This window comes from Myxocyprinus asiaticus, chromosome 30 (assembly GCF_019703515.2).
Source record: "Myxocyprinus asiaticus isolate MX2 ecotype Aquarium Trade chromosome 30, UBuf_Myxa_2, whole genome shotgun sequence".
Taxonomy (NCBI): domain Eukaryota; kingdom Metazoa; phylum Chordata; class Actinopteri; order Cypriniformes; family Catostomidae; genus Myxocyprinus; species Myxocyprinus asiaticus.
This window is the reverse complement of record NC_059373.1, coordinates 6,457,648-6,481,359: the sequence shown is the minus strand read 5'-3', so window position 1 is coordinate 6,481,359 and position 23,712 is coordinate 6,457,648. Positions and strand designations below refer to the sequence as shown.

Sequence of the window (23,712 nt, the reverse complement as noted above, 5' to 3'; positions counted from 1 at the left end):
TTAGCATTTTTCATACTGTCCCAAATTTTTCGGAACTGGGGTTGTAAAAAAGGAGGGGGGAAAGAAAGCAAAAAAGCAAAATCAAGGCAGTGAGGCACTTACAATGGAAGTGAATGTGGCCAGTTTCTGGAGGGTTGTGAGAAATGTGAGAAATGTGAAGCTTACAATTTTATAAAAGCACAATCAATTTGTTTATATCATTAATTACAGGGTTTACTTCTGCGTTATGTTGTCAGGGCAACAAAGTTGTACATTTGGAAATAAATTTACCCAGAAAAGTTTAGTAAGCAATTTTATCACACTAAAATCATTCTCACACATCTTGTTTACATCCTGTAGCTATACTTCTGAAACAGTGAGTATTTTAAAGTTTACGGATTGGCCCCATTCACTTCCATTGTAAGTGCCTCACTGTAACTGATTTTTGCTTTTTCTAAAGAAGTCGAAATACATTTTTGTGATAATATTACACCACAAATGCTGTCAATTGGGCTTTACTTGTATTGAACCCAGAATATTCCTTTAAGCTTCCTCACCACAGTTAATTATTAATATCTATTAATTTATTATATTATTAAACTGCATTATATATTACACATTTATTATGGTGCTCTTTCTTGTAATCAATAAAAGAGTGCAAACCAGCAATTAGTGGCAACAGTTTCAGAATTCATGGTGGGGAAGATAATTATATTAGTTTATCTTTTGTATTTATTATGCTCTTAAAATAATGTTCTGAGTTCAATGCAAGTTAAGCTCAATGAACAGCATTTGTGGCATAATGTTGATTCACACATAAATAACGGTTATAGTAGGGGACATACAATGGAAACGAACGGGGCCAGTCCATAAACAGCGTTAACTTATAAACTTAAATATGTAAAGTTATATCTAGAACTGGGATTATAGGGTTCTGTTGTCATGTAACAAAGTTGAAATATTGGATACCTTTAGCTACACAGTAAAGGTTATAAGAGAGTTTAGATGCTTTACTTTTAAAACAGTGTGTATTTATCTGTATGTTTATGGAGTGGTGGTGGTGTAGTGGACTAAAGCACTGAACTGGTAAGTGGACGGTTGTTGGTTCAATCCCCACAGCCACCACCATTGTGTCCTTGAGTAAGGCACTTAACTCCAGGTTGCTTCAGAGGGATTGTCCCTGTAATCAGGGCACTGTAAGTTGCTTTGGATAAAAGTGTCAGCCAAAATGCATAAATGTAAATTGACAGTTTATGGACTGGTCCCATTCACTTTTATTTTATTTTTTTTTAATAAATGAGGAATGTATCAATTATGTTTTGTAGTAATCAACATTATGCCACAAATGCTGTTCCTTGAGCTCAACTTGTATTGCACCAGGAACATTTCTTAAACAACATTGTAAATCTGTATCATTTTATTCCCTCAGAAACATGAGTTCCTTTGTGAAGTTGGACTTTATCCACTGCAGTGTAGAGCCATTTACACAACTGATACAAAATCAAATTGAAAACTTAACACAGCTGTTACGTATTAGAAACCAGAATTCTTTTTAAAGGCAAGTTGTAACTAGCATGAGGTGTTTACTGCAGATATTTATTAGAAAGAAAGGCAAAGACACCCTCAGGTTAATTTGACTGGTTGCCTTTTGCCCATCTGTGCAACTACATTTCTAGTGATTCCAGCTGTGTAACAAACAGAAAATGTGAGAAGCAAAAAAAATCCTAACTCTGCTCTTGTTTTCAGAAAATTTAAAGGGATAGTTCACCCAAAAATGACAATTCTGTCATCATTTACTCACCCTTTTGTTGTTCCAAACCTGTATGACTTTCTTCAGTTGAACACAGAGGAAACAAGAACATTACAGACTGACAGCCTCGATCACCACTCACTTTCATTGTACTGTAATAATTTTGTTAACAGATGTTTACTCCGGGACTCAGAAAATAAAATGACAAAGGATATAATTGATACAATTTCACCTTTTAATGTATTGCCATAATACAACTTTACAATTACTTCCAGTCACATTAAAAGACATTTCAGTGATAGATAAAACAATCTTGGAAACATAGCAATTAAATGCTGGTTATGACAACAAGCATTTTTCAAGGTGAAAAAATATATATATATATTTGTTAAATTTTTTTAATGAAAATCATCCAATTAAAAACCCAAATATACATAAGACATTTTCCCTAAAAGCAATCTCAAACCACTGACCAAATAGTTTATGCAACATCGGAAGAAAGGATTTAGTTTTGACTTTCTCAAAAAGTGTGGTTTATAATCAACTGGAGCATTCCATACATTTTCAGTAAGTTACCATCTAACTATTCATATTGTTTTCACTGTGACCCTGATATGTTTTAGAATTTGTCCAATTTCACAATTTTTCTATATAATACTGTACATCTACGAGCATCAAACAGTTTGTATGCCCAAACTGACTTTGATATATTAACTTTTTCTTATTAGCAAATATCGCCAAAACTAAACCCAAATGCACTATTACAAATTTAACAGAGAACTTATATTTTATGCTTTGATCAAAAAGTAAATATGATAAAACCATGAGGTAATGAACTGAGCAAACAATCTGATTTCTATGTAATGCTTGCAAACTACCAACTAAAGTGAGGTATAGATGTGTGCAGAAACAGGTAGACAGTGCAAAATATAAACCACAAATTGAAACAATGAAAAGAAAAAAATAGCACATAGTAATACTTGCCATTTATTGGTCAGATGGTATAAAATCAATTTAAAGCTACTTTGCTGTAAAATTCGAAAACCACTAAACATTATCCATGGAAAAGAGTTGATCCCACTGGTCTACTACAACTATAATTGCTCCATGATGTATTTCAACATTAGAACAATCTGTTTTTAAGCATGGCAATACAGATTTTTTTTAATTGATATGTCTCTTAAAAAGCAAAATATCTACTGACAAAAAAAAAAAAAAGTCAACATGCATAACATAAAACAAAACACCAATGTTTTTTTTTTTTGTTGTTTTTTTTAAAATAATGCAGTTCTCTGGGCAAATTACTGCATTCAAAGTTTTTTAAACTTGCATGAGTGTTTGGCAGTTTTCTGTTCATCTTGCTTAATAAAAAAAAGGGTTAAAAAATAAAAATAAAAAGCTTCTTTACAGGGTATCAATGCAGGTCCATTTTTTTCTTCTAATGCACAGTTCATTTTATAACCATGCTGATTTCCATGAAAGCCATTGAATGCAAAAACTAACACACAAATGAACTATTTCAGGCATTAAAGAGTGGAGAACACAACCTACTGCAAAGTTGCAATGTAGTTTTGACAAGAGTGTATCAAACATTCACAAACAGTAAATGAATAAATAGGTGTGACCTAAAGCGATTTACATGCCAAGATTATTTTTTAATTCTCCTTTTATTAAATAGATGGGCTATTGGCAAACATATGGCCATTTAATTGCATTAGGACAGAGGCAAAATTTCAAGACCTTTGAATATTCATATTTAAACTACATGTAGTAAGCCAGGACATGTAAATACAGTGAAATTAAATTTTCACTCTTTCAAATACACCTATTTCACTTTAGTTATTTATATCAAAATCACTGTAATGAGCTGCAATGACCATTTAGCCAAAAATCTTTAACTGGTATCCATCCTGGTACATACCCTGCAGTCTGCATAGATCAAACATACTGTATTGAGTTGTTTTAGCTGCAAAGTAACATACTTTAATATCAGTCAGACTTACAACATGGAAAAAGAGAACTAGTAATGTAGCTGACCATATCTAGACTTGCTTGTTCAGGAGTGTCAGCTAGACAGATAAGCAAAATTGCAAAGCACTGTCAAAGTTGCAAATAAAAAAAAATGCTAATGTTAAAGTATACTGGTTTTCCGAGTGCCAGACCATCTCTCGCACAGTGCGGGTAATGCACATTTCACAGCCTAGTCTTTCTAGACACATGGACATTCCACGTCTTTGCGCCTGCCGTTCACTGTGCTAAAAAAGTATCCACGTCCATATGGGCTCTCAGTCATAAGAGTACAATTTGAAAGGCTGAAGCCCAAAGTATATGCCAGTGTACGCTAGCAGGGGTAGTAGTAGGGTATGCGAGCACTATACTCGCATAGCCTGGATTTTTCTAAGCGTGCATACTCTGCATGCATAGTCTGTGCTTGTGGTTGGAATTGTTTGCACTAATTAGTGGGTCCACAAGGTGGCAACACTAACAGTTGGGCCATTGCTTTCATGAAGCAGTGCAAGAAGAGGTAAATGCCAGTAACTTGAATCAGAGTTTGAAATTGCATACTACTCATACTGTTTTTGCCATAGACAGATATTGCAGAAGTATGCCATTCCAAAATCAACCCGAAAGACTAGAAGACATCTTTACGGGTCTAAACTCCAGAAGAGAAATAGTCAAGCATCGCAAAGCAGTCGTAGCGCACATGAACCGACTGCTTGTGTCAGATGAAGTATACTTTGAACGGCTAGAGCATTCGATTGAACGCATACATTAAAACCGTAGTATACTTTGGGCTTGAGTACGTGAGATGGAATGGCATGTGGAAAAACCAAGAGTACCCTAGCCTTAAGCATGTTAACAATGAATTCCCAATCCCACCACCTAAAAGATAAGCTTATTAAACAGTTAATTCTAGGCACTAGCAACAGATGATGCACTTAACAAAATTACAGTGTATCTTCTGTTTTCCATATTCATTATACCTAAATACTCGATACATTTGGACAGCAGTTTGGGTTTAGGGTTCATTTAAATTGGCCCATAACACAAAAACAAAAAACTGCATTCTGTAAAAGTATGTATTGTCTAAAAAGGTTTCCCTTCATTTTTATCTTTGGGTCACAAACTCTTGGTACCTTCTCATCAGGAGATTTTAGCGAAACAGGTAGTTTAAAACAAAAGAAGCCACATTTATATAACAATAAAAATGCAAAATTGAAGAATAGGTGGGCAAACAGGTAAGCCAGTCCTATTCCATTTTGAAAAATTATCACTGTAAACTTTTCTGACCAGGACCTTACTCCTGATATTGCAGAAGTCCAAAAATATGACGCAGTCCCAGCGATGAGGTATTGATCCAAAAAGTAACGGTAACACCTTGTACTTTTCAATCATGCTTATTATTGACCAAGAACTTCGGTGACTTTACGAGTCAGTAAGTGGGAATGTGTGTAATGTGGGACTCCACTGTTAGCATTTCCTTTGATGCAGGGTGTAAATCAAATGTGTAGGGTCCATCTGCAGCTGTGGAAAAAGACAACAGTGTCTTCCCTGAGGAAGACTCCATATATTCAAGTGGATTTCCACATACAGTATATTTTGAACCACTGATACTGGGAATCCCATATATTCACAACAGGAAACTTAACATTTCTGCAAGTTCAAGATACAGCTTTGTATTTACACACTCAAACACTACACAAAAGGAAGACGCTACTCTAGAAGAGAATACTGATGGGGAATCTAGAAAAAGTATGTGATCTCCAATCCCCCATCATCAACCCCCATTTTCAAGTCAATAAAACAAGAAATTAAAGGGCACACAAATTTGGGGCAATCATTTAGAACTTAAGTTTCTTTCCAATAACCATTCCAATGTAAAGTTCTCATCACAAGGTCATAACTTCAGTGACAACAATTAAGGTGTCCTCCTTCTGTAACTGTTCATCCACACTCTCCATAACACATTAAGATTTCTACCTTGCTGTTTACATCGTACAAAGATTCATGTTTACGGTGTTAAAGTTCAAGTCAAAAGCTGTAAGCCACCCTGTAACATCTTGTTGGATCGACATCTTAATAATCAAAAAGAATCCAATATGACATCTGAAAGTATAGTTTTGAAGAGGTATTTCATGTTGAGTTCTACGTCAGTGAAGACCGTCAGAAATGGTAGATTTGATCGCGGGAGAAATATTCTATAATCTCTGGTTTATTTTTATCACATTCAGAAGATTTGTACAAACAAATACAAGACCAACATGAGGCAAAGGACCCACAAAGAGTTCAGAAACTGTCTACTCTTTGCTGCACACTCTTATCTTTCCATTTAGGATTTCTCAGCTATAGTCACTGACTAGATTGTTGAAATTCACATTCAGTTTTATACATCGCTTTTAAATATTTACAAAGTTTTAAAATTTGTATTGTGAAATTATTTGCCCACAGAAAAAGGAATTCTTTTCTTCTTACTGTGATGGTCTATACACCCAGTTTGGATATACACAGCTTGTAGTTACTGGCATTTCTTTCAATAAATGTTGAAGGATAACAAACTCTTTTTTTCTTTTCCCTCAGAGTACCTTCAAATAAGCAAAAGGGCTACAATGTGATGTAGATTTCCTTCACCAGAAATTCAAATGAATTTGAAAGCTCCATGAACCAAGTTTTGACAGCCTTGAGCACCAAATTCTGAATTCGAAGCAAATCTGACAGCCCCGAATTGAATTCTGCTCATGATTTAGCTGAGCCACTCATAGAATCAACAAATACTGGGAAACATCTATCCATCACTGTTCCATTCATAATTTCCCATTTGAATTTGTTCCCCTCTCATCTACATTTCTTCATATAGTTTTGCCTGTGTGCGTTCGTAAGTGCGCTTGGAGCTTTGACGACTGGGAAAAACTCTTTCCACACTGTGGACATTGATTGGGCATCTCCTCATGTGTTTGCTGGTGGGCTTTGAGAAGATGCATGCGGCTGAACTTCCTGCCACACTCATTGCAAGCATGGGACTTCCTCCTACCTTTGTGTTTTGAGGATTCGCGCTCATCCAATTCATGAGCTCTTGTCTCGTCTTCATCGTCATCCTCTTCGAGGTTCTTCTGCTCTTTTATCTTATTTGCTGGGATCTGATCACTCTTTGGTCCTTTGCTGACTTGTGAATCTGACGGATCCAGGGACACTTCCAGACTGGGAGCAGCATCCATGGACTGCTCATCATCCTCAAGCAACTGGGACGGGAGAGTCAAGAGTCTTTGCAACATCGATGGAGATCTGATTAGAGAATTATCGCCTACAGATAAAAGCAGGAAAAGAGAGAAACTTCAAACTTCAAATTATAGTTCTAAATAGAACAGATAGTGATAACCTGTTTGACCGATATTCACACTGTTCTACTAAATCAGTTCTTTAATAACGGGTCTACTAATAAATGGGCCCATTAATTGGGTCTCTAAAGAAAAGCATCAAATAACAATTACATTACTGTCAAATCAAGCAAAGCCATTATTAGTATAGCGCTTTTCACAACACAAATCGTTTCAAAGCAGCTTTACAGAAAATCATGCTTTAACAGAAAATGAAACTGTAATATCCATCAAAAGTCTTAGAGTGCATCATTGTAGTTTGATTAAAATATGACTGCCCACGATTGAGCCTGCTGCTCATCATGGGAGAAATGACCTAACAGTTATTCCATGCGAACTGCCTCACCAACACCGATCTACGTGTCGTGGCTGTTTACATCCTGCCATTGCTCTGTTTAACTGTCGGTCCCTTACAGAAAAGGTCACACTGCTCTGCACCACAATAACTGATAAAAACCTAGATATACTGCTGCTTACTGAAACATGGCAAATTCCCAATGACTATTTCCACATGAACCTGCTAACTCCCCATGAATACAACTAACCTGGCTAAACCTCGCCTGACTTCCAGGGGTGGTGGTCTGGCTGCTGTCTATTGCAGCAGCTTACATGCTAAAATCATTGACTGCCATGAGATTAGCATCTTTGAATACCTGGTTTTTAAAAGTTATTGGTCCATCGCCCACCAAAATCTTTGTCTAATTTCTTCAGTGATCTGAATGAGCTGTGAACTCTAATTTTTGCTATGTGTTCATCTGTATTGTTACTTGGCGATTTCAACAAACATGTAGATACTGATTGCGCTGCTGCCCATGAGCTCATGTCTGTGTTTGAGTGTTTCAATTTAGTACAACATGTTGACTTCCCTACACACTCTTGTGGCCACACCCTAGACCTAGTCTGTACTGCTGGTTTAAGTAATGTCTTTGTGCTCGGCTCTCAGACTGTACTGTCTGATCATTCATTTATTGAACTAAGTTGTGAAACCCATCTCTCCAGGTCATGTCTGAAATCCATTATAACCTACTGCAACTTTAAATCTATTGATCCTGTATCCATTTATGCATCAGTACAAACCTCATACCTTACAGATATTACTGAACTTACCTGTCCCACTGACATCCTCCCTAGACATAATACATCCATTTCTAATGCCCTTGATTTACATGCCCCTCTTAAGAGTAGAGTGTTTTATTCATTAACCACCCGCAAACTAGTTTAAGTATGCGCAATCATCGCCAAAAATAGTGCTGCGTCTTGAGTGTTAAATATTGTGTTTTATTTCAAAATACTCCATGCTATTTGCCTGGCGCAATGAAGATTGCACTAATACCGCATGCCGAAAGAAGGTGGTAAATTGAATTTTATTAAAAAGAGATGTTTGAGCACATTGTCTATTGCTCATGGCAGCAGAAATTCATTAAATAAAGATCATGAATTTTGAAGAACGCCATGACGAGGAGGAGGGTGGGGCCGGGCCATGAGTGCGCACGCCCGGCCCCCAATCGGGCTTATCAGCTGAGGAGAGGGATAAAGATGAGCCGGATGCGGCAGCTGCGTGTGGCTCTCTCTCTCTCTCTCTCGAACTGCCGCATCCGGCTCGTCTTTATCCCTCTCCTCGGCTGATTAGCCTGACTTAGGGCCGGGCGTGCGCACTCACGGCCCGGCCCCATCCTCCTCCTCGTCACACTGGCATATATCCATATGCGTGGCAAGTTAAAACGTGCTTTCAGCACGTTAAAGAGATGATTCAGGTGTATGGATTACAGTTGTGGAGTGATGCTGTACAGTCCCGGCAGAGTGTCAGATCGCAGTGGTCTGCTGCATCCTTCAGAAGTGGCCTGCGAAATCAAAATTGCGAGGTGCATATCGTGTTCAACATAGATTTTGTGGCCGCGTTTTGCGTTGTTGCCTGATTTGCATAATTCCTTTAGTGACAGCACTTTTACCAAGCACAATTCATTCTTAGTGAATTCCTCTCATATTGGTTAAAAACAATGATAATAATAATAAATAAAAAAACCTGTTAATCAGTCTCTACCAGACAGTATCAGATCATCAGCACAGTGCAGCCTACCTGTGGAACTGACAACAGGAATGCCTTTTGTGTCCGAGGATAGAGAAACAACCTCCATATCTTCTGCCTGCAACCACGGCAGCTGCCCCACCTCAAGCTCCAGCTTCCTCTGAGAGGCCAGGCAAGATGGCATGAGAGTCTCCCGAATTAAACTGTTCATGTCGCTCATCGGTCCTGAGCCAAGCCCAGTGCATTCCTCCTTACTGGTCGTGACCTCTTTGATCTGAAAGAGGTCGCTGCACCACTTTTGCCCAAAGACTTTATCTAATATGGGTACCCAGTCCTGGGCCACTGCAATGACAGCCTGCTTGTCTGCTTCTATTGAGCGAAAAACAGTAAAAGAAGATGAGTTGTAGAAGAATGACTTATTTTTCAGGCCCTGCTAGAAAAGACATCTTGTTCTAAACAAAAACAAGGGATTTTTTCCATTGTTTCCATTGTTACATACAAAATAAAAGGAATATTCCAGGTTCAATACAAGCTCAACCAGATATATAATGTTGATTATGATTACCACAAAAATTTTTTTAGACTTGTTCCTTCTTGATTTGAGTGTGATAAATTCACTAAATATCCTTATCTGCATGAAGTTGTATCCAATTTTACAACTTAGTTTCTCTGATGACTTAAGGTGCTATATGTAAGATTGACAGCAAGCATTTGAAATGGGTACTGCAGTCCAAACTCAAAATATTGGAGTTGTCTGCCCCGCCCCAGACTCGAAGCTCATGCTGGTTGCCAGAACGTTGACATGCAAATTAGCCAACTCAGCATCCGTTTTAAAGGATTTCTGGGCTTTAAGCTGTCTCCATCTTCCAAAGGCATCTCCAATATTTATCCTTGTTTACTATGCCTCTGGTCATGGTGGTTTTTAGACAGATGGCGAGGCTTTTTAGGTCGGGTGGAATCTGTTATCTCTGATCCAGTTCGTTTGCTGGCTTCCATGGCTGCAGCACGCAGTGTTGTTTGCCTGCAAACTTGTTCAAATCTGGCAACCCGGCAGTGTCTAAATACTATTGATGAGTGGGCAGTGGGGGGGATCACAAGGCCAAAACATAAACAAAAATTCCAGCCCTGAATGGAAACTTCAAAGTAGAATATACTGGTTGTAGCATTATTATCGGAGAAGCCAGTATTTCAACTTAGCATGTTTCCTAATTCTCTAATGACATATTATGGTAATTTTATGATTTAGTACCTTAAAAATATTACATATAGCACCTTTAATGCTGTAAACCCTAAACGATTTAAACAACTTTACAGCTCAAATAAAACAAGTTTTAATAGAAGAATTAAAGTGCTTTTATTCAATTTTAAGCTTCACATTTTTGCCTTTTAACCCCAACCCCCCAAAAATGGCCCCATTCACTTCAATTGTAAGTGCCTCACTGTAACATCTATCTTTTTTTTAAGAAATGGAGGGATGACTCGAAATAAATGTTTGTGGTAATCAACATTATGCCACAAATGCTACTGATTGAGCATAAATTGAATTGAACCCAGAATATTCCTTTTATTAATAGTACATATCAGCAAAATAGTTGGTACCATTGGTGGTTTCCGTCTGTTCCTTTTCCCATGCTTTTTTGAGTGATGATTGGTCCGGCACGCCTTGTGACTCTTGCCTTTCCACTTTGGAACTGCTTGGAGAGTCTGAGTCGTTTTCACAGTCTTCTGTTTCTGCAGCAACCACCTCATTGTCCTTGTCCTGTAGCTGCTCTTTCAGTATCTGGTTTTCCCGCTCTTTCTTGGTGAACTCCACGAGCAGGTCGTCAAAGCTATCTTCCACAATTTTGGTCAGCTCACAAATAGCGAATTCCAACACGTGTTCCATAACAGCTTTTAACTGACCTTAAAATGGACACAGAGTAGAGACATTACATTATTCAGTATGTTTACTGTGATATTATGATCTTTAATGGTTTTGTTGCCTTTTAAAATGTACTGTACTGAACTGCATGCAATAAGACCACTGACTGACATTTACGATAATCACACCTACTGTTTTTCACTGCTTGCTTTGAGGATGCAAATGCTCAGATCTAGAGACTCAATTATGCTAGTGTCAAGATCTGAACGCAATTCAACTAAAATGCCACTACAAATGCTTTTTCCTAACATATGTTGGCCCTGCTTCTCTGTGCAGAATTACCAAATGAACTGTTTAAATTAAAGAGATTTATGCTTAAAATTAATAAATAAAATTGAAGAAAGCAATTTCAGGACAAATAGTAGTATTGTTGGTGTTTTCTGTCATAGCTTCATAATGAATGAAACCCAGAGACACAATGAGAACATTTGCTTCCAACGGTTTGGTATTGTTGGTGCAATGCAGCTCATGATCACTGGGACTATATCATAATAATGACCGTTTTACATTTGACTTCTTTCTTTGTCAAGGGTTTGGGCTGGAAATCAGAACAAACTTCTTTGATTTTCTCAACTGGTCTATTATTTTTATTATTCAGCTAGAACTTTTTATTTCCTATGGTGAAAATTCAACAAACTTTGCATGTGCGAAGGGTCTGCGAATACTTTGCCTTGCAACTTGCAGTTACATTTGCAATAATCAAAACGTCAGCTACTCGTTTCAGTGAAAGCCTTAAAATTTCACATGCAAGTTACTCTCCTCATGGGTTAAAAAAAATCTGCCTCAATGACAGTTTTGCAGTTTTTAAATCATTTGGATGCAATAAAGACGGTATTTCTCATAGCAGTGGTGAAAGTGTTGTGGCTTATTTCTGAACGTTTGTATATACAAGCTATATCTGAAAGCAATGGACAAAGAATATGAAGTGATGTGTAATTTTAAGCGGAAATACTGCAGACAAAAAGACACAAGACCTATCAGGTATAAAAAAGTCTATTAATAAATTTAACACTGAAACTTTAGAGAGAAAAAATAACCCAAAGCAAATCCTAGACATTTGCATTGATGTTTTAAGTTATGAGCCATGAAGTCACTAATGGCGACGGGGTGCTGGTGGGTTAAAAGTAAATTGGAGGAAAATGCTGCAGGTTCAGATTTTAAGATGGGTGCAAGCATGAACCTTTCAGGCCCTCCAAGTAATGGCATTCCCATCCACCTCCCTGCAGCAATAAGGTCTTTAAAATACACAGCATGCAGTCCTCTCCATTCTACAATTGACTGTTTGAAGCTCACTTTGATTAGACCATAAGAATACTCCAACAACATTACGTCTAATAGCCCAAGAATGCCAGCAAATGACACTTACTGCTTTACTGTTGGAACATCCTTAGATAATGATACACCAACACAAATATTGCCACACATATAAGTGACAGACCAATATAATGATGATAATAATACTGCACATTGTCTATTTTTAAATATTTAAGTGTATTTTGTGTCAATATTGTGCAAGATAAGTGTTCATTTAATTTTAGCAATATTTATTACAAAAATAACACCAATCAACTGATTCACTACTAATATTATATATATATATATATATATATATACACACACATACTTAAGTCAATGTGCAGGAACATTTTCCTATTAAAGTATATTAAAATAAATAACAATAGGCATCCTTTATTTAGTTGCAAAGTAAACACTTCATTTTATTTTATTTTGTTCCAAGTCCGAACTAGACAAATCTATACTGCCGTGCATGGCAGGTCTGACTTGCATGAGGGAATTATAAATGTAATCTAAGTCACTGTTCAGCTACATAATGAATCCCCAAAACCATGAAGAATAATCAATGGTTGGTGTAGTAACATTCAGTTGTAAAGTTTGTTTGTTTCTTTCATTTTTCACGCCATGCCAACTTCTATGGCTATATTCATGGCGGGAACCAGGTTTAGTTATTTAAAATAGTTAAATAAGTTAAATGAGGTGTTTAACATTCATTTTTCCGAAAACCTTAAAACTAAGTTTGGATTCACTTGATTAAAAACCTTTTCAAAAGAATCAACTGAATAATACAGGTTCCTCAGATGTGTAGAGGTATGACAGTCTAGTAAAATATGTTTAATGGCTAGTGGGTTCTGACAAGATGAGCACTTTGGTGAATTTTCGCTTGATAGTAAAAATTGGCGTGTGAGTCTTGTATGTCCTATCCGGCATCATGTATAAATGACTTGATCCCAGCGATTATTAAAAGGGAACACATATCTTGTTCCAACAACTAAATGTATTTCTCGTAATTTGTTGTTTAAACATTGATCCCACTCCGACTGCCATTTGTTTTTGATATATACATTCAGAGTTGGTTTCAGATCTGTGGAAGGTATAGGGCATTTTACTGGTTCAGTAGATAGTGCTTCTCTGGCAGCTCTTTCTGCTTGTTCATTACTGGAGATACCCAGCAGAAAATAATATTAAAACTCTTTGCTTCAAGAAATGACAGTTTGATTAAAATCTTCACGATTGTTGGGTGATCAGTTTTAGTAGCTTCCAATGCTTCAAGACATGATTTTGAATCAGTTATTATAAAAAAAAAAAAAAAAATGTTGTGGAGCAGTCTCAATAAACTTCAGTGCCTATCAGTTGTAAAGTTTCATCTTGACTTTAACAGCATTCGCAACCCATTTTACTCATGCAATGTGATGTATTTCTAAATGAAACAGGATATTCAAATGGCAAACATAAATGTAGGACAGGACTTGATTTAATCCATTGGCAGTTGAGTGCATAGTGAAAAGCGGTCTCTATATGACAGGTGGTTGAGGTGAGTGGTAGAAATTTAAGAAAGGCTTGGTGACAGAAGCCAAAAACGAGTCGTTTCAGAGGCAGAGCAATTACTACATTTTAATAAAAGACTAAAACATGGCCTGGGTAGCTCAGCGAGTATCAGTGCTGACTACCACCCCTGGTTCGAATCCAGGGCGTGCTGAGTGACTACAGCCAGGTCTCCTAAGCAACCAAATTGGCCCGGTTGCTAGGGAGGATAGAGTCACATGGGGTAACCTCCTCGTGGTCACTATAATGTGTGGTTCTCGCTCTCGGTTGGGTGCGCGGTGAGTTGTGCGTGGATGCCGCGGAGAATAGCGTGGGCCTCCACTACGTCTCCGCAGTAACACACTCAACAAGCCACATGATACAATGCGCGGACTGACGGTCTCAGACGTGGAGGCAACTGAGATTCGAGAGTCACTACGCCACCACGAAGACTTAGAGCGCATTGGGAATTGGGTATTCCAAATTAGGGAGAAAAAATTAAATTGAGTACTGTAAATGGGGTTAATTTTGATTTCATATTGACTTTACTGCAGCTACACATATAAATTATACAATATAATTTTCTTACAGGGTATTGATTTCCAGAAAAAAAATATCTCGGCAGACTCAAAACAAGACGCATTTACTTAAAATGCAAAATTATATAAGATATTTTGTCTTGATTTCTGAGAAATCCAAATTAAGTCAAATGTATGCTAACAACAAAAACAATTTGCTAATGGGGTAAGAAAAAAAAAAAACTTGATCCAAAGGGAAAACAAGTTTATTTTTCTTACACTGTTGGCAAATAGTTATGATTGCTTTAGAATCAAGACTTAAAATCTTATGTCATTCTGCTATAAGTACTTTTTTCTTGTTTTAAGGATGTTTTTTACAGGAAAATAATAAAAAAAAATTGCAGTGTAAATAATGCAGATTGAATAGATTCCAAGTCAATGCTCTCTATTCAAAGGATTTTGTGGGCCATATAACTATGATGATCAGTTTAATGCATGTGTCTGTCTGACCTTGATTCACTTGACTCCATGAGTGTATCCATATCAAACAGACTGAACAGGCTCCTTTTGTACAAAACTCTACAACTTTGTATGCACTAGTAGCCTATTTCTTGAACCATGTTATAGGCTATAACAGAAAAGTGGATCACAGCCATTCTGTTGTGCTCCTTTTCCATTTGGCTGCAGTCCCTTGTCTATGCTGTGTGAAGACTTCTCATGATAATACTCCCCCCTCAAACCACTACCATGGATACCCTCTGCAGGGTTGGGTAGGTGTGGCGTCCCCTGACCACCTCCATTGGATAAAACACAAGGGAAAGGCACCCTCCCCATGACTCCCTTCACTGTGGTATGAAAAGCAGCGCTAAGGTGCAGCTCAACAACAGAAGCGTCATCCCCCAATCCAGACACTGCGTCCAAACCACCTCTGTATACATGTCTACTCAGGCCTGAAGACTGCTGACCAACAATAATTTCAAAGACCAGACATTAAAAACGTCCTCCAATGAATCCGCTCGCAACGAAGACAAAACATACCAACTGGTAACTGCAGTACGAAACTAAGCCTTGTTCCTCTGCAAACTCCTTGAAACAATTATGGTAGACTTGCACACTTCCTCCCTTAAGAGTAAATGACCAGTTTATAAAAACAACCCCTAAAGCAAAGTATAGACTTTAAGGGGGCAGTCACAGTAGGCTTTGAGCCTGCAAATTTCTTTCGGGCAATGCAACGGACAAGGATATGACATGATGAGAGAGGGCTTCTGGTTTTAATAAATAACACTTCACAAATAACAAAAAATATTATACTAAAAATTGTACAATATAACGTCTACTCACTTAGAAGCAACAACAAAACACGCAGCTTTGAAATATGTAGGGCTGGCTATCCTTTCAATTGTGCAGAGAGGTCAGTGTGCGACATTTCAGTCTTCTATTGGCCACGCATTCTCTCATCACCCAGATTCGCAGTTCAGAGTTCACCAAGCATGAACTCTGGTACACGCCGTTGTACGAAATTTCTTTGCATGATCTTGCGTTTCTGGCCTCCCGCATTCGGATGCTTTTCAATCGGAGTGAATGGAGAGCAAAGTGTAGTGTGACTGCCCCTTCAGTCAGAGTAGTGGCATATTTAATCTTTGACGGGAATGAAAACGAGGCTGTGAGCAACAGACTTAAGTCTTTTTTATTTTTTATTTATCCCTTTTTCTCCCAATTTGGAATGCCCAATTCCCACTACTTAGTAGGTCCTTGTGATGGTGCGGTTACTCACCTCAATCCGGATGGCGGAGGACAAGTCTCAGTTGCCTCCGCTTCCGAGACCGTTAATCAGCGCATCTTATCCCGTGGCTCGTTGTGCATGACACCATGGAAACTGCGCATGTGGAGGCTCATGTTACTCTCCGCACCCCACTGAGAGTGTGAACCACAAATCGCGACCACGAGGAGGTTACCCTATGTGACTCTACCCTCCCTAGCAACTGGGCCTATTTGGTCGATTAGGAGACCTGGATGGAGTCACTCAGCACACCCTGGATTCAAACTAGCGACTCCAGGGGTGGTAGTCAGTGTCAATACTCGCTGAGCTACCCAGGCCCCCGACTTACAGTCTCTTCAATGGATTTAACTGTTGTTTCAAATGATATTAATCATTCAGCTGACAAAATATGATATTGTTACAAAAACTTCTCAGAAGATAAAAAAAAACTCCAGAACACACAAGTTGAGGAAAATAAGAGGTGATCTAGGACCTTTTAAAAGCGCACGAGACTAGAGGTAGACCGATATATCGGTTTTACTGATTACTCATGCCGATAGTTGCTTTTTGGAACTATCGTTTATTTATCATTTCGCCATTTCAAAATAAGAGTCCCCGGTGTGTTGCGGGCTTGTTTATACTTGAAAGTCACGTGTTTTGCACCAAATCTTTTTCTCATGTTATTTTGGTGATTTTGGTTTAACAATAAACTGCATCTGGGGTTTTATTCATTTAGGACTCTTTGTCTGTGCCCGTCATAGTAAGGAAAAAATAAGATTTTTTTTTTTTTTTTGACTTTCTACAATTCTATTTTAAAAACTATCATCCGATTAATCGGTTATCGGCTGTTCCCACTACCTTAGTTATCGGTATTGGCAAAATTCACTATGTCTATCCCTCTCAGCCTCGTTTTCATTCCCGTCTTTAAAAACCTGTTCTTTTCAACAGCATAAACAATACCACGGAACATCTTTTGTGTAGATACAAAATTGTAATAAACAAACAAGTTGGACTTTAAATAAAATACAAACTGGACTAATCCTCATGTGGTTTGGATTTAACAACAGCGTCACTCGTGCTAAATAGTTTCTAAATAATAGGGGCGTTTAACCACATTAGGGAATTGAATGGATGGGTGCACAAGCAGACTTTATTTTGACTTCCTCCTTCCGTTCAAAATGGTGTTTAGCCTTGTTTTTATAAACCCCGTCACTGCGCACCAACCCACAGATTTTGAGCACCTCCTTAATATATATTTTATTTAAAAGGATAGCAAAGCATTTACCTTCCTTTGGTTTATTTACAGCACAGTTTTTAACCAAGTGCACACAAATAACCTTACCAACTGCTCGCCCTTTCTGTTCACGCCTGAGCGTCTCAGACTGCATGCCACATTCAGTGCTCTGACTCGGGGTGCGTTGCTTTGTTCCATCGTTCGTGTCTTTTCGTCCCTTAGACGCATTGCTTTTTCCTTTGCCTACGTACTTCAGCTCACGGGACTGAAGGGTCGCCCTCAAACGCAGATTTTCCTGCTCTTTAGTGGCCGTTTCCAGTAACATTGAATTCAAAGTGGCCCCAACAGTCTTGGTGATTTCCTGAACGGCGAGCTGCACTACCTGCTCCAGTGCGGATTCCAGCTGACCTTGGAAAAACGAAATGTAAAGTGCACCGTTCATGTTTACGACCGCTCCGTTGGAAGGCCTCTTTCATTCTTCCTCTTCCCACCCCCCAAAATAGTGTTAAATATACAGAAGTCCTCCTAAACAGCTGTCTGCCTCGAAACGAACAGTTATTATTCCCTTTTCTTAAAATGCATCGTGTATGTACACGCCCCTTTGGATGCAGTACCGTACTGCACTGCGTGAAGTCGCAAACGGAATCCAAGTAGTGCACAAGTACAGATCCTCAGACAGCCACAATGCCATTTTGCCCCAGATACGATAACGTCTGCGCACTTAACCCAGAAACAGGGGCGGACTGGCCATGGGGAGAATCGGGACTTTTCCCAGTGGGCCGTTCGCGAAACTGGGCGGAATGGGCGGCGATAAGCTGAAACGGGCCGCCGCGTTATGACGAAGAGGGTCGCAAAACGGCGCCGCGATATGCGTAAAATTACACCATTAACTTAAATCCTCTAGAAATTAATTCCAAGTTATACTCAACATTGGTACCTCACTTTAACCTATTATACACTGACTGGTATATGCATGACTTAGTTCGTGCTCATAGAAAATTGGTTTCAAATTGTGTTTTATTCACACTGTGCACACAGTCGGTGTATTTTATTTTGAGTGGCTAGAAGCAAAATTATTGAAAGGGATACACCCATTTTGAACAAAACGCTTATTGGTGCGCTCCACTTCTTTAAATACGGTAAAACAGCCACTGAATGATCTAAAAGGAAGGCGGGGCGAATATAATTAAATTCTAGATTACTACAGATTCAAACGCGCGTCGTATGGCACGTGGAAATTGAGCTGGCAACGTATATACAGGTGCATCTCAATAAATTAGAATGTCGTGGAAAAGTTCATTTACTTCAGTAATTCAACTCAAATTGTGAAACTTGTGTATTAAATAAATTCAGTGCACACAGACTGAAGTAGTTTAAGTCTTTGGTTCTTTTAATTGTGATGATTTTGGCTCACATTTAACAAAAACCCACCAATTCACTATCTCAAAAAATTAGAATATGGTGACATGCCAATCAGCTAATCAACACAAAACACCTGCAAAGGTTTCCTGTGGTTCACTAGGCTACACAATCATGGGGAAGACTGCTGATCTGACAGTTGTCCAGAAGACAATCACTGACACCCTTCACAAGGAGGGTAAGCCACAAACATTCATTGCCAAAGAAGCTGGCTGTTCATAGAGTGCTGTATGCAAGCATGTTAACAGAAAGTTGAGTGGAAGGAAAAAGTGTGGAAGAAAAGATGCACAACCAACCGAGAGAACCGCAGCCTTATGATTGTCTAGCAAAATCGATTCAAGAATTTGGGTGAACTTCACAAGGAATGGACTGAGGCTGGGGTCAAGGCATCAAGAGCCACCACACACAGACATGTCAAAGAATTTGGCTACAGTTGTCGTATTCCTCTTGTTAAGCCACTCCTGAACCACAGACAACGTCAGAGGCGTCTTACCTGGGCTAAGGAGAAGAAGAACTGGACTGTTGCCCAGTGGTCCAAAGTCCTCTTTTCAGATGAGAGCAAGTTTTGTATTTCATTTGGAAACCAAGGTCCTAGAGTCTGGAGGAAGGGTGGAGAAGCTCATAGCCCAAGTTGCTTGAAGTCCAGTGTAAAGTTTCCACAGTCTGTGATGATTTGGGGTGCAATGTCATCTGCTGGTGTTGGTCCATTGTGTTTTTTGAAAACCAAAGTCACTGCACCTGTTTACCAAGAAATTTTGGAGCACTTCATGCTTCCTTCTGCTGACCAGCTTTTTAAAGATGCTGATTTCATTTTCCAGCAGGATTTGGCACATGCCCACACTGCCAAAAGCACCAAAAGTTGGTTAAATGACCATGGTGTTGGTGTGCTTGACTGGCCAGCAAACTCACCAGACCTGAACCCCTTAGAGAATCTATGGGGTATTGTCAAGAGGAAAATGAGAAACAAGAGACCAAAAAATGCAGATGAGCTGAAGGCCACTGTCAAAGAAACCTGGGCTTCCATACCACCTCAGCAGTGCCACAAACTGATCACCTCCATGTGACGCCGAATTGAGACAGTAATTAAAGCAAAAGGAGCCCCTACCAAGTATTGAGTACATATACAGTAAATGAACATACTTTCCAGAAGGCCAACAATTCACTAAAAATGTTTTTTTTATTGGTCTTATGATGTATTCTAATTTTTTGAGATAGTGAATTGGTGGGTTTTTGTTAAATGTGAGCCAAAATCATCACAATTAAAAGAACCAAAGACTTAAACTACTTCAGTCTGTGTGCATTGAATTTATTTAATACACGAGTTTCATAATTTGAGTTGAATTACTGAAATAAATTAACTTTTCCACGACATTCTAATTTATTGAGATGCACCTGTAATTCCAACTGAGAAAAAAGTTCAGACATTGATTATTATTATTTTTTATTTATTTATTATTTTTACATAATTATAGTGTTTAGTGCATACAAAGATTTAAAAAAAAAAAAAAAAAAAAAAACTTTTGTCCTTATTACTATATATTGTATTATTGCAGTACTACTGTATTATATTAATATTCCATTATGTCGTTACAATATAAATTATGAATATTGGGCTATCAAATTGACCACACCGCTAAAACAGCCTATTCAGAGCACTGAGCACCAGAACTGTCAGGCACAAGAACGGTTTCTTTCCTCAGGCTATCCATCTCATGAACAGTTAAAACTGAGCAATAATTATGTGCAAAACACAGCTTATTCTATTTATATTTATCCATCATATCCTACCTCTTCTGCCATTACATAGCTTACACAACAATTTTATTTTTATTTTATTTTATTTTATTTTTTTTCAGCTGAGAGCTGTGGAACAAAACAATGATTTAATTAATTAAACATTAAATTGATTAGGGTTAAATAATATGATTCTGAGCATATTTAAGTTATTAATTAATTAAATAAAAACCAATGAACTAAATTTAACTATAAATTCTGGTAAATGCTGCTTTACAAAATTTAAGGTCAAAACTCTTTATGGGGAAACCTATTCTTCTCTGGTCAGCCAGGACCTTTAAATAAACCTCTGTATTCCATCACTTCAGGTCAATGCAGTGTGGCTCTTAAACTCAAATCTAAAGTGTATTCAGTGTGTCAGGTCCAAAAATCATCATCCAGAACCAGACTTCAAAAATAACTTTAGAGCAAGCAATTCTAGTTTTAGATCTATATGGAGTCTCAAAATTCTCAATCCTGACCCTACCACTGCTGCCTGCCATTAACCAGAAGAAATCAGTCTGAGGATGAGTTGATAAATCCATTTTACCTTGATGTTCCAGGTTGGAGAGTATAATTAAAAAAAATTCATCTGTACCTTGAAATGCACATAACTTCCTAGAAGAACAGAGACAGAGAGCACTCATCATGAATTAAACATGGCTATGCAAATAATTCTCATACAGTAAATGTATTCACTGCTAGTGGTGATTACTAGCTAAAGTTTTTGTCTGTCATTCGGTAAAATGAAATGTTGGTGATGTAAACGTCAGCATCTCACAAATTTATCAAAACAGCAAAAGCCTGAAAAATCGGGGCCTGGGTAGCTCAGCAAGTAAAGTGAGTTTGAATCCAGGGTGTTCTGAGTGACTCCAGCCAGGTCCCCTAAGCAACCAAATTGACCAGGTTGCTAGGGAGGGTAGAGTCACATGGGGTAACCTCCTCATGGTCGCTATAATATGGTTCACTCTCGGTAGGGCGCGTGGTGAGTTGTGCGTGGATGCCGCGTAGAATAGCGTGAAGCCTCCACATGCGCTATTTCTCCGGTAACGCACTCAACAAGCCATGTGATAAGATGCGTGGATTGACGGTCTCAGACGCGGAAGCAATTGAGATTCGTCCTCCGCCACCAGGATTGAGGCGAGTCACTACGCCACCACGAGGACCTAGAGCACATTGGGAATTGGGCAGTCCAAATTGGGGAGAAAAGGGGAGCATTAAAAAAAAAAAAAAAAAACTGAAAAGTTGGTATTGCTGCAGGCCGGAAATCTTCAAATGGGGGCGGAATCTGCAAAAGAGGGTGGAGTAATGCTAGAAGGGGCGGTGTTATTCCAGAAGGGGGTTGGGCCAACTTCAAAAGGGCCCGACACTTCTACACATGGTTAGTTTAGGGGCTTGTATGTGTTTGCTGGCAGTTTGGAGCTCAGCCTAATGCTATATCTGGCTAAATGGCATATTACCCATACTACCCTACTTCAACCATATCTGTCTATGGAAGATCTAGTAAGAGTAGTATAGTAGTATGCATTTCCGAACTTGGCTTCCTTCTTGAAAAATGGCAAGAATACAAATAAATCCAGGGGGTGCCAATGAAAATGGGGCGTGGTCTCATGTTCGTGACAAAAGTGACGGAACTCAAGTTTGCGCAAAAGCGAGAAGGTTGGTTAAGTAGAGTGGTCCAAGAGGGTCATTCTTGTTTATTTGTTGTTATTTAGCAGATGTTTTAATCTGGTTGTCGAATGAGAGGCAACCTGACATCGAGGTTACGTTATGCAAGCACTTGTGGGTCCCATTGCAGAGGTGGAGAGAAGCTACAGTGTGTTTATGGCAGGGGTGACAAGGTGCAATAAACACCTTGTACCATGAGGCCCCGAAATTACGAGTCCTACTATGGCAAAGGCGTAGCTCATGAATATTAATTTAGTTATGATCAGATTGCTTCATCTATTCATCCCACATCATTACCCTGATAGCACACGTACATCACCCAGAAATCTATTTGATGTGTGTTTACTGTATATCTGGAAGACGTAGCCTATTTTTATTTTATTTTTTATTTTTTTAGGTTGTTTGCTCCTCTGCAATCCGTCTATAAGTTTACTCTCAGATGTCAATAAACATTCAGCAGATGTCTTTGGGATGTTTATGAATTAGAATGCTTGTAAATCACATCTTTTTAAGATGTTTAGCAGATGTTAATTATGATATGATAGGTGTGGGTGAGAAACAGATTGATATTTAAAGGGTTCATGATATGAGGAATAACATTTTGCTTACTCTTTTGACATATAAGAGGTCATTGTACTATAAAAACATACTGTAAGTTTCAGAACTGAAAACTTCACCCCTAATAGAAAAAGAGCATTTATTTAAACCAGACTCTAGAGATTGGCCGTTTGGAATTTGTGGAACTTGTGATGTCACAAGGACCAAATACATCTGCATATGACTACCTCTTCAGTAAGACATCAATGCCTATTTTTCGTCATTGTACCCTTGGCCCCACCCACTGGTGCTCAGTCACACAGGTGAAGAGGAGAAAGGACCTGTCATGGGAGATTCATCCAAAGGAAACTTAAACAGGACACCTTCATGTGCCTAAATGGATTTAAATGTTTTTCTACACTAGATGAACGGCTTTGACTGTTATCATTCATCTCACACCGCTTTTAAAAGACGCGATGTCATGTTCTAACTCTAAAAAGGATACCCCTGATTGCTGTCTTGCTGTTGTGCTGTTTTTAAGGCATCCTGAACGTTTTTCCACCCATCTGTGCTATATTAAATTGTTGTAAACATGCACTAGATGGATGTCTTTGATCGTTTTGATGCGTTTCCAGCGATGTGTGCCAAGGTACAAAAAGGCGTATCATTCTGCTGCCACTGACTGGGAGAAACACATGCCGTTCTGTGTGTAAACAAACACTGAAGATGTGAAGACTAGCGTCTCTGCTTTGGCCTGTTGAAGCCAGTTCACTGTGGATTGCATTACATTACATTTACATGTATGCTTTTGGCAGATGCTTTTATCCAAAGCAATACAGTGCAATTACTACAAGGACAATCCCCCCAGAAGTAACCTGGAGTTATGTGTCTTGCTCAAAGACACAATGGTGGTGGCTGTGGGGATTGAACCAGCAA

General features: G+C 38.5%; 1 protein-coding gene across 1 annotated transcript; it reads right to left on the bottom strand.

The window, feature by feature from the left end:
- Positions 1–1,941: 1,941 nt before the first annotated feature.
- Positions 1,942–18,052, bottom strand: si:dkeyp-113d7.10 (zinc finger protein with KRAB and SCAN domains 3). The gene is made up of 4 exons (XM_051663404.1): positions 17,488–18,052; positions 10,727–11,029; positions 9,179–9,496; positions 1,942–7,028 (listed from the first exon to the last, which is right to left on the bottom strand). Exons 1-4 carry the CDS (start codon positions 17,819–17,821, stop codon positions 6,577–6,579), a joined length of 1,407 nt encoding a protein of 468 aa, XP_051519364.1. The 5' UTR covers positions 17,822–18,052; the 3' UTR covers positions 1,942–6,576.
- Between the last annotated feature and the right edge of the window lie 5,660 nt (positions 18,053–23,712).